The 15,266-nt window shown below is 45.6% G+C and overlaps 1 protein-coding gene across 3 annotated transcripts; it reads right to left on the bottom strand.

The window, feature by feature from the left end:
• Nucleotides 1-232: 232 nt before the first annotated feature.
• Nucleotides 233-12,305, bottom strand: SEC22C (SEC22 homolog C, vesicle trafficking protein). Of its 3 annotated transcripts, none has more exons than XM_053359217.1 (7): nucleotides 12,181-12,305; nucleotides 9,057-9,266; nucleotides 8,117-8,280; nucleotides 6,373-6,552; nucleotides 5,428-5,546; nucleotides 3,783-3,848; nucleotides 233-2,542 (listed from the first exon to the last, which is right to left on the bottom strand). In XM_053359217.1, exons 2-7 carry the CDS (start codon nucleotides 9,236-9,238, stop codon nucleotides 2,342-2,344), a joined length of 912 nt encoding a protein of 303 aa, XP_053215192.1. In that variant the 5' UTR covers nucleotides 9,239-9,266; nucleotides 12,181-12,305; the 3' UTR covers nucleotides 233-2,341. The 3 variants fall into 3 exon arrangements, with proteins under 3 accessions (XP_053215192.1, XP_053215195.1, XP_053215193.1); XM_053359220.1 differs by lacking the exon at nucleotides 12,181-12,305 and adding an exon at nucleotides 10,636-11,898; XM_053359218.1 differs by lacking the exon at nucleotides 12,181-12,305 and adding an exon at nucleotides 10,417-10,607.
• Nucleotides 12,306-15,266: the final 2,961 nt, after the last annotated feature.

Genomic DNA, 15,266 nt, shown 5'->3' with positions numbered 1-15,266 from the left:
CTACCAACAGGTTTTAGAGAATTATTAGTTTCTTCAGTTTGTGCCTCCAGCTGTCTGCAGACTAAGAAAGTTAATTCTCTCCATCCGTTTCCCCCCTCTCTCATAGTCAAGAGAGAAAATACAAAATCCTGAGTAGGGGGATGAGTCCTGCAGGATATGCAGTGAGAATGAATGTGGGAATGGTTTGCAGTCCAACAAATGACTCTAACCCCAAACTATCACAAGTAAGAGATTGTCCTGTAAAACATCTTAATCCATCACCGAGAAAAACTGCATCAAAACTTTACACGACAAACTTTGTTCCAAAAGTTATCAAAAAGGGTTCACAAATGGTGTAAACGCTGGTATATTTCTACACATTAAATACCGGACTGTACAGTGCAGCAGAGGCTGAGAGGAGCACAGGTTCTAGTTACTACTTTCAAAAGTGCATGCTCTTAAATTAAACTCTGTTCACAAATCTTAAATACATCCAATGAGCTGCAATAAGAGTATCAGGAGAGAGAGAACCTGCTCTAGTCTCAGTTACAGGGCAATAGCTTCCATTAATATGAATCATATATTCTTACAAAAGTTAATAAATGTGCCTGAATTGTATCAGGGCGGACCATGAAAGGGAGATTGAAAGTTCCTTCGGGAAATTTTCTGCACACGGAAAGCTGCATTAGGGAGGCTATTGGGAGCCCCTGCCATAGAGCAAGTTGCTTTTTCTTTTTAAAAGGTGTGGGCTGCAAGACAGGAAGGCAGAGAAGCTGGAACTGGAGTCCAGGCTTGTTTCCCTTCTCTATAGACTTGTCAGAAGACTATCTCTCTCTCTTTTTAGTCTCATTTCCTTAGCCCACACGACTAGAAACATTTTCGTTTATTTAAGTGAAAGCTAGAACTCTTTAAGAATCACAACAGATGCACCAGTTGCCAGAGGCCACCCTAAACCAGTGCTGTTGCTGGCAGACAACTTGCACCCTGGTTGCTATTTAAAAGCTGTCCAGTTAAGCTGAAATGTTTTTATCTGCATAGGGAGCAAATGATCCCCATCAGTGAGACAATGCCTAGTACTGATATCTCCCACTTGTCTGTTCTGCCAACGGACCTCTTTTTTTTTACCCTGTTCTACCTCCAGTGCCTTTGTACAAACAACACACAGGCCAGGAAGAAAAAGTGCTGAATAGGATGTGCAAGGAACGTCCGCCTGGACGATTCGCAAAGGAACATCAGCACTACTGATGGGTGGTGCATGTTGGGACTGGTAGGGCAGAAGGCAGGGAGCCCAACAGCAGGTGGCGCCAGAGCCAATGACAGGCAGAACCAATCAACTCTATTTTTGCCCCTATCCTCCTTCCTGTTGAGTTACACAAGAGCAACACTGAGACGAAAGAGGAGGAGGAGGAGGAGGAAGCTGACAGAGCCAGTTTCTGGACAGCTTGCGAGCAAGAAAGCAGGCAGGTGGGGCCTGGCTGAGAGCACACCTGGGCTGGTGGGCAGTGCCTATTTGCCCCAATGGACCACCTTCTACTGATAAACCTCCTATTCAGCTCTTTAGCCTTTTCCTCCTGTTACCTCTAATACATACAAAGCATTTGCCCAACAACTCGTTCATTACTATTAATCTAAATGCATGCAAACGGCATCTATAATCTGCATTCGAGATTATATCAGTTGCTACTCCCCTAGTGTAGTCACAATAAGCTGCCTACCATTTAAAGCCATCTTTGCCATAAAAAAGCCACAAACCATTCTATTAGCTCTACCTGTGCCTTAAAACTAGTGGGAGTCGAAAGCCTGGCCTTTGTGGTGCCGTGTGGGTATTTGACTGACTGGAACGTATTTAGGGGGGGTTTCAGCGTGAAAGCAACAATCACCATCCCTGTACGGCTTGCCTTCGCCAGTGGGGCATGGACTGATGTTCTGGGGTTGTCTAGAGCTCTCCTCCTCTCTGCTTGCAGGACACCACAGATCAGATTATTTGTTTTATGGTTGCTGGAAACTGCAGCCTATCTTTCTCCCGGAATCCCAGAACAGGAAGGACCTATCAGGCCCTCGGCTCTGCTTCACTCCGGCAAGGGCATCCAGATCATTCTTTAGATTATGTGCGTTGATCTGAAAAGGAATGGTGCTCAAAGGACCCTGCCTTGAGTTGGACACAGTGTATGCCTGTTTCCTTGAGCTTCTATAAACACACAACAGTGGGCTAAAACCCATTCTTCTGGGAAAGGCTGGGTGACAAAAGAAACCCTCGCCATTTTACACAAGCTGGTTTTGACCAGCGTTAAACACCCCCTTTCCCAAACCAAACATTTTTTTAAAAAAACAACAACCCGCAGCTGGTATTCCACGATCGTTTTCATACTCCAAAGTCTGGCGGTTTCTCCACAACTTGCCGTGTCAGTATCTGATGGGAAGAAAGGGAAGCCACTCCTAGGTGGAAAAGTATCTGCCAGATGTTCCTTAACCCATACAGGTAGATGTTGCATAGACAGATTGTGACGAAAAGTACAAAGACCTTTATCTTCCTGGCTGAACTGTAGAATAGGTAAAGGCAGCACTGGAAAAGGAAGAAAACCAGAGAGAAGTTTAGCAACCAGGCTATGAAAGGAAGGGATATATCTTCATATGCAAGAGCTCCTAGGTCCAATCTCTGGCTTCTCCAGGTAGGGCTGAGAATTTCTCCTGTCTGAACCTTCATCTGGTTGTAAATATTAAGATTATATCAGCAAGAATGAGTCTTTCTGTAAAAAAAAAAGATTTAAATCTAATCTTACTGACTAGTGATTTAAATCAAGTCTTACTGGCAAGTGATTTAAGTCGATTTGATTTAAATCAAATCCACCCTGATTTCACTCCAGTCAAAACAACAACCCCTTATACAACAACTGCAATTTTAACGACTTCCATTCGTATTGACACATTAAACGATTTATCAAGCTACAGGTGAAGCATTCAAACTATATCCTTGTTCTTCCTGTCTGTGGCAATTATTCTGTCTATGATGCTTCTTCCTGTCCTTGTAAGATATTATGCCTATCTTTTCCCAGTGGTTGCTGTTCACCATCATGCCTTGGGCTAGATAACTCGGCTGGTTAGAGCGCTGTGCTGATAACGCCAAGGTTGCAGGTTCGATCCCCATTTGGGACAGCTGCGTATTCCTGCATTGCAGGGGGGTTGGACTAGTCCAGGGGTGGCCACTCCCAAGAGAATGGGATCTAATGGTAAAGGTAAAAGGACCCCTGACCATTAGGTCCAGTCGCGGACGACTCTGGGGTTGTGGCGCTCATCTCGCTTTACTGGCCGAAGGAGCCAGTGTACAGCTTCATGTGGTCATGTGGCCAGCATGACTAAGCCACTTCTGGCGAACCAGAGCAGCACACGGAAATGCCGTTTACCTTCCCACCGGAGTGGTACCTATTTATCTACTTGCACTTTGACGTGCTTTCGAACTGCTAGGTTGGCAGGAGCAGGGACTGAGCAACGGGAGCTCACCCCGTCACGGGGATTCAAACCGCCGACCTTCTGATCAGCAAGTCCTAGGCTCTGTGGTTTAACCCACAGCGCCACCCGCGTCCCATGAATGCGATCTACTCACAGTTAAAAACTGGCAGTGAGCTACCCCCTTTTGGGGGTTCAGGTCAAAGTTGTTCAGCTTTTCTTAGGGAAGAGGAAAGCCCTCTACCTGTTGGACGTGCCTGGACTAAATGATCCTTAGGGTCCCTTACAACTCTATATTCTATGCAAGACTGTAAATCATGTCACGTCTGGTTTTCGTGGGAAGAAAATAATATACTTACCAACAAAAAGCAGGCTACAAAGGGCAGGAGAAATGCTATCACATTTCCAATTCCTTTGCGGTCTTCCTGTTGGAAGATGACATTTGAAGGTCAAATTAACTCAGTCGGTGCAAATAAGTCCACAAAGTTATTAGACCATAGGAGGAAAAAATACTCTCTTGCCTGCCGATCTATATCTGTGTTAAGTCATGTGCATCTAAAAGGAGGGGGCACAAAGCATTTGGAAAGCCTCCCTGACTGTGTGCAAGCCTGAATGAATTTGTTTCAAGAAGGTACACAGTGGTCTTTATTTTATTACTTCAGCACTCAAAACAACAGAATCAGGAAGGAACTAAACCGGTATTTAACTTACAATTAAGACTGTGTACACAGTGAGTCATGCCACTGAAGAAACAAACGTAAACCAAAGTACTCATCTAGTTCAAAATTATTCCACAGCATTTTTTTAAAAAAGCAGTTTGTAAAACAATATATTGTTATTGCTCTGAACAAACAACAGCCCCATTTAGGGGGAAATGGTGTTTGCACTCAAGTCAAATCCATCAAAGATGTCAAGAGCTCTTCTGCGAAAGAACAGTTCATCTGTTTTGTACGCAGTCAGGTTTAATTGGTTCACATTTTACTAGCTTTCAACTTAACAGAACACTTTGCAATATCTAAGTTACCCTTGCTTTGTTAAAAAGACAGAGCGGAGGCCCCCACTGGGCAAAACATGTAAAATAAGCCTAGATATTTATTTAACTCTCTTACTGGTTTCATTACTGCCTTGGACGTTGATTCTGCAGTTGTTTCCCAGTCGAAATTTATCCGTGGCCAATTTGCAGGTATTAATTTATTATTTTAATCTGTATGTCCCACATAAATGTGACCAAAGTGGCTAATGACACGAAAGCAAAAATTGCAAATCAACACACTGTTACAATTAAGGTCTAAATGCCCGATAATGTCATCATGATCCAAATAAATAATTCATGTTGAAAATATGGATATTATAACATTTTAAATTTATAATAAACTATCAGAAAACGTAACCCACTGATATTGGTGGGTTAAAATATATAATGCATAGTCAAATATAAGTGCTTCTGCTGCAATCAGATAATAACGAAAGTATAAACAGCAGCCAATGCCAAACAGCATGAAAAACAAATAAAGTGCTTACATTTTCTTTTCATAGAGGCTTAACATGTGCACAGTTCCTAGCGGGTTCATTGTGTACTAGAAAGTCTCAAAAATTGAAGTTGCTAAAGTTGGACATCTGAATCTTAAGTAATTATATTTACAGTCACATGTCTGTTGTATAAGCAACTAATGTTCCCTTACCAAAGATCACCACATTAACCCAGCAAGGTTAAATTATACTGTGCTGTTGTTGTTGATGATGAAGATTATAGCCCACCCATCTGGCTGGGTTTCCCCAGCTACTCTGGGCGGCTTCCAACAGAATATAAAAAATTATCATGTCAAGCATGACTGTGGAAATCAACCCTGCTTGTGGGTTTCCATTAAGATATATATCTTGGCCGCTGTGAAAACAGGATACTGCACTAGATGAGCCACTGGCCTGATCCCGCAGGGGTCTGGACAGGTACCAAAGAAATTCCTACCTCCACCCTCCTCGTCCCCATGTCATCTCCCCAGTTACCTGAAATGAATACTCTGCCAGGTGAACGCCTCGGATGAGATTCAGTGCTCCACACATTATGTTGAGAACAAGAGATAAGATTCCCAAAGCAGACACAGGTTGCATTCTGTGAGCAGGACCTTCAGGCCAATTCAAGAAGGAAGGGAACGAGAAAGTAAGAGATGGGTAAGCACTGCTATGACATTTACAGCCATTTCTCATGTTTCTTACGTACCCTGGTGTCTGAACTAGTTCCACACAGCATCATTTGCAAAAGCACTTCTTCCTGTATCCCCTCTTGAGAGATGAAGAGCTGGGTAACAATACTGATCTACCCAACAGGGTTATTTAGCAAAAGTCACGTGAACCACTTTTAGTGTGCTTAAAGTTTCACGTAAAGTTCTGATAGTACTATAAAGTAAAGGGACCCCTGACCATTAGGTCCAGTCGTGGCCGACGCTGGGGTTGCGGCGCTCACCTCGCTTGATTGGCCGAGGGAGCTGGCGTACAGCTTCCGGGTCATGTGATTAAGCCGCTTCTGGCGAACCAGAGCAGCGCACGGAAACGCCGTTTACCTTCCCGCCGGAGCGGTACCTATTATTCTACTTGCACTTCGACATGCTTTCAAACTGCTAGGTTGGCAGGAGCTGGGACCAAGCAACAGGAGCTTGCGGGGATTCGAACCGCCGACCTTCTGATCGGCAAGTCCTAGACTCTGTGGTTTAACCCACAGCGCCACCCACGTCCCGATAGTACTATAGCATCCAAATAATATGCCACAACTATTACAGAAGTGAATAGGATGCCTTTGCAAGCTCTTATTTGTTCTTGTATTTTTGGCTGTGACTACGGCCTATCAGCTGGAACTATTAGTGAACTGCAGTAAAGTTAACTAGCAAGTAAATGTAGCCAACCAGCCCCTGAGTATGGCTGACAAAGAATCCACCTTTGCATACTGCGACTCACCAGATTCCATGTGGAGCTCCGTGTGGCCGTTCACAATCCCGTTCCTCAGCTCCGCATCTTCCAACTTCACAAGTGCAGGAGGCCGCAAGAGGAGCTCTTCCTGGATCTTTTCCAAGTTGAACTTCGTCTGTGCGCAGTTGGTGTAATTGAAACGGCCTTTGACTTTTTGAATGACATTGTCTGCATCAGAGAAGCAAGAAAAGAAATCACTGAAAGTAAGAGAATTGCCATGGGGCTGGATGCAGAGGAGTGGCAGGAGGTACACGCTGGGGAAACACCCCCCCCCCAAGAGAAGAAAGCTCAGAGCAAGGGAAGAGGTGGTGGGATGAAGAGGGAGCAGACTGAGATGAGGAGGTATTGGGAGCTAAAGAGGTAACAGGGTTTAGTGAGCAGGGAGAGTCTGCGATAGAAAGCAGCCCAGAATCAGAGGCAGAAGTGGAGGCTGGAGTGGGGCGGGCAAGAGGCAAAAATCAGGCAGGCTGCTGAAAAAGCCAAGCCCCCTCCTGCTGCAACCAGCTCTCCACCCCGCTGGTCTCCCAGAACCAGAAGAGGTGTGAAGAGGGCAGAGCAAAAGGCAAGGCGACAAAGTCTCAGATTGTTTGGGAAGGACCCAGGGTTGGAGGAGACTTGGGGAACGGTGGGAAGGCAGGGACCTTTCGTCCTCAAAACTGCCTCATGGGGGCAAGATCTACCAGAAAGCGTTGCTGTGCTCACTAGGCCTGGCCTCCTGAGTAGTTTTGTTTCTTTGGATAAAGAGTTAACTTCACTGACGCCACGTGAGTCACAGCTGACCTGCTCCTGACAAAATGCATGAAAATATGCTCCCTTGGTGAAACACATGCAGCCCATGGAACTAACCTTTTCCAAGTGCCAGATTTGTACAGAATTGGCATTCGGCACAGAATAGATGCAGCCCGGTCAAATGTGCCACAGCTTCCACTTGCACTTGTCCGCTTGCAAGAGAAAACAATAAGGAATGTACCTTCCCAGGGGCTGGCTGGGGGGAGAAGCACTGACCGCCTGATACTACCATAGGGCTACTGGAAGTACACAAGTACATCCATCAGAAATCACTGGGAGAGGGTCTTGTTGGCCTGGTGGCAATGACCTACTTCCACCATTGGAGGCAGTAGGCCTCTGAATACTCGCTCCTAGGAATCACAAGTGGGGAGAGAGGGCAGTTGCACTCAGGTCCTGCTTGCAGGCTTCCCACGGGCATTTGGTTAACCACTGTGAGAACAGGATGCCAGACTAGGTAGGCCACTGGCCAGAACCAGCAGGGACCTTCTTATGTTATTATGCAGAGGAGAAGGACACACAAGGAGTTTCTACAAAATTAAGAACTGCTGCTTTCACTGAACAAGTAGCTCATCTGAAGCAAATGGGCCTTATCTGTAACCTAACTTGGATGGGCTTAAGTCCTTGAATACTCCAGCACCACATATGTGGGCAAAATGTTCAACGCCTTCTACTTCTTTTACCATCAGCAGTCTCCAAGGGCAACCCCAAATAAGTATCACAAATAAAGAGATTATTTCACTGTTTGGGCAGGATGGTTATCGCTATGCTTCCTCTCTGGCAGATACTATCCATTAAGGTTAGGGCTATTAAGATATATCAGCTAGTATAAGGCAGAATGTTAGCCGGGCTTCTTGATTTATTTGAAATGCGATGCTTGCTACCGATTCCTGAAGAGGAGGAGGAGGAGGAGGAGGAAGAGAGACAAGGCAAGAATGGTACGCACCAAATTCTAGAAAAGCATACGGTCTGGAAGCCAGGCCCACACTGGTGGCATCATAGGTAGTGGCAAACTCCCACTGGAGCTCTTCCAGAAAGCAGAACGCCATGGCAGCTGGGAAACTGCTGGTGCAAATCCCCATGCAGGCCACGTCTCCAGAAGAATGAAAGCTGAGAAGAAGAAAAACCCAGGATTCACTACAAGCACCAGACACAAACTTAACTAAGGGACCAGAACAGCAAAAAACAAATAAACACCCAATAGCTGTAGTCACAGCTCTGCACCTAGAATCCCAGCACTGTAGGAGATGGGTTTGTTTGCTGTTCAAGCACAGAACTGCATCCCTTTCCTGAAACAGACAGGCTGTGAGCCTTACACTTCCGCTGATTTTAAAGAATATGTCTCAATATGCAGAGGTAGACTGCTGCCCAGAGTTGTAAAAACACTATCCTTTGCTGAACCTGCTGGTATCAGAGACCACAGCTATGGATGTGTGCTTAACTTGCATGTTATCAAGAAGTAACCTTGGACAAAGCAGAAAGAGGTTACAGAGAGGCTTGGCCAGACGCCCTAATTGACTTTAGCACCCCACATTTTTGGAATCTGAAAAATCCAATATGCTCTATGATTCTCACATGTCATCTAAGAGGCATCTAAGTGGCATGTTCATCCACTTAAAAAAACATTGTTTGTTTATTCAGGCTTTCCCTGATGACTGTTGGTTGTTGTTTTGTTTTGTTTTTCAGATTGTGACACTATGCATCTCTTAAATTTTAGCTGGGATTTTATTACCATATCTTTTCTAGTAACTGTAGATATATATTTTAATGAAGCAGAGTACAAACACATAAATAAAATGTTACTATCAAGGGAACATACATGAAGGTACCCATCAAGGCAATTTCAGGGAAAACCTACATCTCTGCCAAGCTGAAACATGACTTACTGTATACTGAGGTCACGTTCTTTGGCTGTCCCACGCTCTGGATACTGTGTCAGAATGGATGACAAGGTCTTGAGCCTCTTCCTGCATTCCAAGAAGTCCTGGTCTAGGTGGAAGTCCGTGGAGGCAGAGAGTGGAAGTCCATCCCTCACCCGAACCACGCAGGCAAAGAGGATCATGGACATCCTCCACAGGAGAACTCATGGGGGCAACCTGGAAATAAGTATTTCGTTTACTCAAATGTATTCATTTGCTCCTCTTTGAGCAAAACCTCCCACCGCGGCTAACACGGTTTAAAATGAAGAATTACAATACATACACACACAACACACACACAAAATATATATAGCAGCATAAAACAGCAGCAGCAATGTGTTGCTGTTTTCCCCCAAGCCTGACTAAAAGTGGAACTGTCTCTCTTAGGAGGTTGTGAACTCTTTTTCCTTGGAGGTTTTTAAGCAGAGGTTGGATGGCCATCTGTCATGGATGCTTTAGCTGAGATTCCTGCATTGCAGGGGGTTGGACTAGATGACCCTTGGGTCCCTTCCAACTCTACAATTCTATGATTCTACGGAAAGCAATGCAGAGCTCCACATTGGAGAACCACGCATGGCTCCTTGGACTATAAGAGTAACAATAGATAAAATAACTAATGTATTTTTGAACGCCACGCAACAGCGAAAAGACATCACCAAGCTGTGGAGAGCATTCCAGAGTCGGTGTAACACAACTGAAAAGGGGGGTTTTAAGTAAGCAGAGGGATTCAGCTAAGGACCCGTGAATATATTCTATTTAGTTACTTTTACACATCAAATTTAAGAAAATATATCGAAAAGGAAAGGAAGTTCAGCGACAATAAGCGTGGTGCGCTCACACTGAAAAATAAAAAAAAATGTGAATATCTTTATCACCAGGGAAGTTCAGGAAGAAGTGTCTTTTCTGAAAGGGCAACAGGGGTGGGTTTGAGTTTGTTTTTAATTTCAAGTAGGCTGTCATTTCAATTGAGAATAATATTCTGTTGGGAGCCGCCCAGAGTGGCTGGAACAACCCAGTCAGATGGGTAGCATACAAATAATAAAAGTATTATTTACTATTATTATTATTATTATCATCGGCATCAGAACTATCTACTCCTCTCTGCAAGTGCCCTAAGGCTAAAGAACACAAGCAGCACTGTCAGTGGGTTGGGTTTCTCATATTTTGTAATAAAAAAAAGGAAAAGAAAAATAAACCACATTACTTAACCACACATCACAGTCTATAGAACAGAAGCATAACTGTCTAATCTTAAAAGATAAATAATCCACCACGTTGCACAAGACTCCAGCCAGGTTCCAAAGGATAATTCCAACTATGAACTTGCCTCAATGAATCTCAGTTGTCTGCAGCGCTGTATTCAGGTTGAACAGGCCGTTCCTAACAACTTAACATGTTAATGTTCTGTTTAGAGCTTGATAAGCTCTTTAATCCTGCAGACATTGAAAAGCTCTTTAATCCCAGCAGGTTCATATATATCCAGTTCTAAATGGGCACCGAATGCATTGTTATGAATACCAGGGCATACAGGTAGCACTAAACTAACTCATTGCTTGCCCGCCCTTTCCTTCCAAACATCAGCAGTTCTGCAGCAACAGGATTCCTCCTCAAAACTGGATTTCTACACACACTTTATCCAGAACAAGCTGAGCTACACCTTAAACCAATACTTTTTCCCCCCATTTTAAGCCACTCTTTCCCCACCTACAGTTCAAAACTATCTAAATACCCTTTCCATAGCTTTGCCTTGATACTGTAAACCAACCCATGAGCTACTGAAAGTAATGGGGCCCTTTATATACCCAGCTGTCCTTTTTCAAAAACGAATTGTCATTGTTTTTTGTGTTTTTTGTGTTGAGTATATCTGGTAATTTGCGGACCTGATAGGTATCGAAAGCCATTTGCACATAACAAAATATGTATTTTATCAGAGTAATTGTTGAACTGAAATACAATTAAGAAGTTTATCTTATAGTTTGGAAATGTACATTCAGGTGTGTTTTTTCCTTTAAATTTTTTGGGGGCCCCCAAGAGAGTGGGGCCCTAAACTGTAGCTTGTTTAGCATAAATCCGGCACTGCATTTGCTACACGTGCAGAGTGTGTGTGTGAGGGATTTATCATGCAATTTGTTTCACAACCTTCACCCAGGGCCGGATTTAGGTTTGAGGAGGCCCTACAGAGCCTAGGACTTGCTGATCAGAAGGTCAGCTGTTTGAATCCCCGCAACGAGGTGAGCTCCCGTTGCTCGGTCCCTGCTCCTGCCAACCTAGCAGTACAAAAGCACACCAGTGCAAGTAGATAAATAGGTACCGCTCTGGCAGGAAGGTAAACGGCGTTTCCATGTGCTGCTCTGGTTCGCCAGAAGCGGCTTAGTCATGCTGGCCACATCACCCGGAAGTTGTATGCCGGCTCCGTCAGCCAGTAAAGCAAGATGTGCGCTGCAACCCCAGAGTCGGTCACGACTGGACCTATTGGTCAGGGGTCCCTTTACCTTTACGCTACTGAAGGTAATGGGACCCTTTCTAAGTGATATTTTAGGGAGCAGGCGAGCAGGCAGGGCCCATGACTTACATCATAGGAGCCTACACAACACAAAACACTGCTGCTGTATGTAGGTTTTATTTTATTTGTTTTTCATCTTATATTTTGGAAATGTACATCCAGGTTATTTTTCCTTTACATTTTTTTTTGGGGGGGGCAAGAGAATGGGGCCCTAAGCTATAGCTTGTTCAGCATAAATCCGGCACTGCATTTGCTACACGTGCAGAGAGAGAGTGTGTGTGAGGGATTTATTCATGCAATTTGTTTCACGCCTTTCACCCCCAGAGTGGCGCATGCGCCCCACCCCCTTTCTCCCATTCAGCCTCACAACAGCCCCGTGAGGTAGGCTTCGCGACCCGGAGAACTCTGTGGCCCAGAATTGCGCCCATTCCCCCTTCAACCCCAGGCAGGTCCCTCTCTCTCTCTCCTCCGCTTGCCGCGCCCCCTTCCGACGGTCACCCCCGGCGCGTGACCAACACGCTTCCTTCAGCCAACGGCCCCATTCCCCGAGGCCTCCCTCCCCTGACCCTCGCGGGGCTCCCGCCTCACCTCGCCCTCTCCCCTCGGGGCCGCGCCGTCACAGCGGCCGCGCAGGCAGCGGAGGAAGCGGCGTCCACCACAACAAACGCGCCCGGCCCGTCCATTTCCGGCTACAGAGATGGAGGCGGCCGGAGCGGATCGCCATAGAGGCGCCGGCGGGAGAGCGTCGCGCGGCGGAGGCAGCCACCTCCCGTTACAAAGTCCCGCGTGCCCTAAGAGGTAGAAGTCGAATGCGCAATCTGAACTTCCGGTTGTGAGTCGAGGACCCTCCACCCGCATAGGTTTATAATAAGACACACAAAGACGTTGTTTTAGGTTAATGGGCAAAATTAGGCCACAACTTTTATTGGTTACAGCATGTGAGTTGTATTGGTTTAGGCCGCGGGAGCGGCCGCCTCCCGTTGCAAGTCCCGCGTGCCCTAAGAGGGTAGAAGACAAATGCGCAACCTGAACTTCCGGTTGCGAAACGGAGGGGCGCCTCCGTGCGAAGAGTCCCTGCGTAGACCGAGGAGCGGTGCGGCTCCAGTTGTAGTCCAACATGTGGACTACAATTCCCATCAGCCTTGGCCGTTGGCCGTACTTGTTGGGGCTGATGGGAGCTGGGGGGGGGAGTGTCATCGAATCATAACATTGTAGGGTTGGAAGGCATCCCGAGGGTCATCTAGGCAAACTCCAGCCCTCCAGGTGTTTGGGACTACAATTCCCATCACCCCTGACCACTGGGTCCTGTTAGCTAGGGCTGATGGGAATTGTAGTCTGAAACATCTGGAGGGCTGGAGTTTGCCTATGCCTGATCTAGCCCAATCCCCTGATGCTCCAATTCTTGGCAATCTCCCTGATGGAAAACAGCAAAATCCGCACCATTACGAAAGGCTGCTAGCTATTTTGTGGCATTTTGGTCGGACCTCATAAAGGCAATGCGCTGCTGAGGATTTTGTCGTTGTCCTTCCTCTCCTGCGCTTATGAATCAACCTTTGTTTCCTATGGGCAAATAAGGAAAGGCCAGGGCTGTAAGCGAGGCTGCACATTTTGGACAGCGCCCAAGAGATGAAAAAGCCAGGATCAAAGGGGAAAGGGCCAAGACCATTGCAAGGGTTCAGATACTCTCATCCCCTCCAATATTTCTCCGATGAAAACTGGGACATCCTAAGGAAAACTGGGACATTGTGGGATCAAATAAAAAACCGGGAGGCTTCTCTAGGGTCGCCATAATTTCTGGAGCTGATCTCTGCTCCTCCCAGTATTTCCCAGTGGTCACCTGGTGGTACTGGAAAGGAGGAACAATCCAGGGCCTGGGAGTAAAGATCCAACTGAGGAGAACTCCAGAGAGGCAACCACCCACCCACCCATCTTAACTGCAACACAGAATAAATAAATAGCATACTTGAAACCAAAGTTCCTCAATATCATCATGTCAGGGTAGCAATATTAACTAGGGTTTCACATACTGTGGTAGAAAGACCTGCTGCAAGAGTCAGGCTTCTTATGGAATAAGGACAAAGTGAAAACAAAGGTATCAAACCCTCAGCGTTGTCGGCTCAAATTTTGTTATATTGTGTGATCAGGTGCAGAAATCTACTAAAATTGTTGGGAGTCATGGAATCAAATGGCTTTGTTTAATTTTGTGGGTTAAACACCAAATGAAACGTGAAACATTCTAGTGGAGAGATGCCAAAAATTAAGACTTCTCTGCCTATCCCGTGTTTGTGAAGTGCCCCATGTATAAGGATGTTCATAGCAGATTTCTGGTCTAAACATCTGTCAAAATTAGGGCACTAAATGGGGTATTTGGAATTACCTCATTTTTTGCTCTATAAGACTCACTTTTCCCCTCCTAAAAAGTAAGGGGAAATGTGTGTGCGTCTTATGGAGCGAATGCAGGCTGCACAGCTATCACAGAGGCCAGAACAGCAAGAGGGATTGCTGCTTTCACTGTCTTTCTTACGTTGAGCAGCTGCAAAGCAGTACTGCCAAGCTGGCAGGGCTGATGGGAGTTGATGTCCAAAACATCTGGAGAGCACCAGGTCAGTGAAGTCTGAAGTGATGCAATGCCACATACTGTATACTTCTTAAGCCAGCTGCTGCCTTTTTTATCTCTATAAAACAAAGCAGTGATTAAAAGGGAAAGGCAATGACCTTGGCTGCCTAAGCCTTTTGAGAGTCTCCTGTAGCGCATAGTTAACACATATAAAAGCATTCATTGGGAACAGTCTTTCTTTGTCTCTCTCTTTTTCCTGGATTTCTCTTGGCTTCCACCAAGTGTCACTCTATATGACACTAATCCTCCTCCATCTGCAGTCAGAACAACAATAACAAGACTTAACATTTATTTAGCTTATCTGAAATGTTCAAAGTGCTTCTCATCCGTTATCTCTTAATGGATCCACCTGCAGCAAAGTACTCAAGCTCGCTTTGCAAAACAGAAGGCCAATGCTTTTCCTTGCAGTGAAGCACTAAACTGAGTTGCTTCCTTATAAGTGATTCCTTTTCTGCTTTTGTTGTTGTTGTTGTTTAGTCATTTAGTCCTGTCCGACTCTTCGTGACCCCATGGACCAGAGCACGCCAGGCACTCCTGTCTTCCACTGCCTCCTGCAGTTTGGTCAAACTCATGCTGGTAGCTTCGAGAACACTGTCCCACCATCTCGTCCTCTGTCGTCCCCTTCTCCTTGTGCCCTCCTTCTTTCCCAACATCAGGGTCTTTTCCAGGGAGTCTTCTCTTCTGATGAGGTGGCCAAAGTATTGGAGCCTCAGCTTCACGATCTGTCCTTCCAGTGAGCACTCAGGGCTGATTTCCTTCAGAATGGAGAGGTTTGATCTTCTTCCAGTCCATGGGACTTTCAAGAGTCTCCTCTAGCACCATAATTCAAAAGCATCCATCCTTCGGCGATCAGCCTTCTTTATGGTCCAGCTCTTACTTCCATACATCACTACTGGGAAAACCATGGCTTTAACTATACAGACCTTTGTTGGCAAGGTGATGTCTCTGCTTTTTAAGATGCTGTCTAATCCTTCTCCCAACCAGATCTTGGTTGAAATGTCCATGTTCTCTTCTTCAAGAGGTTTAGAGGAATACCCCACTCATGTTGGATGGTACA

Source organism: Podarcis raffonei, chromosome 12 (genome assembly GCF_027172205.1).
Source record: "Podarcis raffonei isolate rPodRaf1 chromosome 12, rPodRaf1.pri, whole genome shotgun sequence".
Classification (NCBI taxonomy): Eukaryota; Metazoa; Chordata; class Lepidosauria; order Squamata; family Lacertidae; genus Podarcis; species Podarcis raffonei.
Note: the sequence above shows the minus strand (reverse complement) of the source record. Positions and strands in the feature narration are given on the sequence as shown.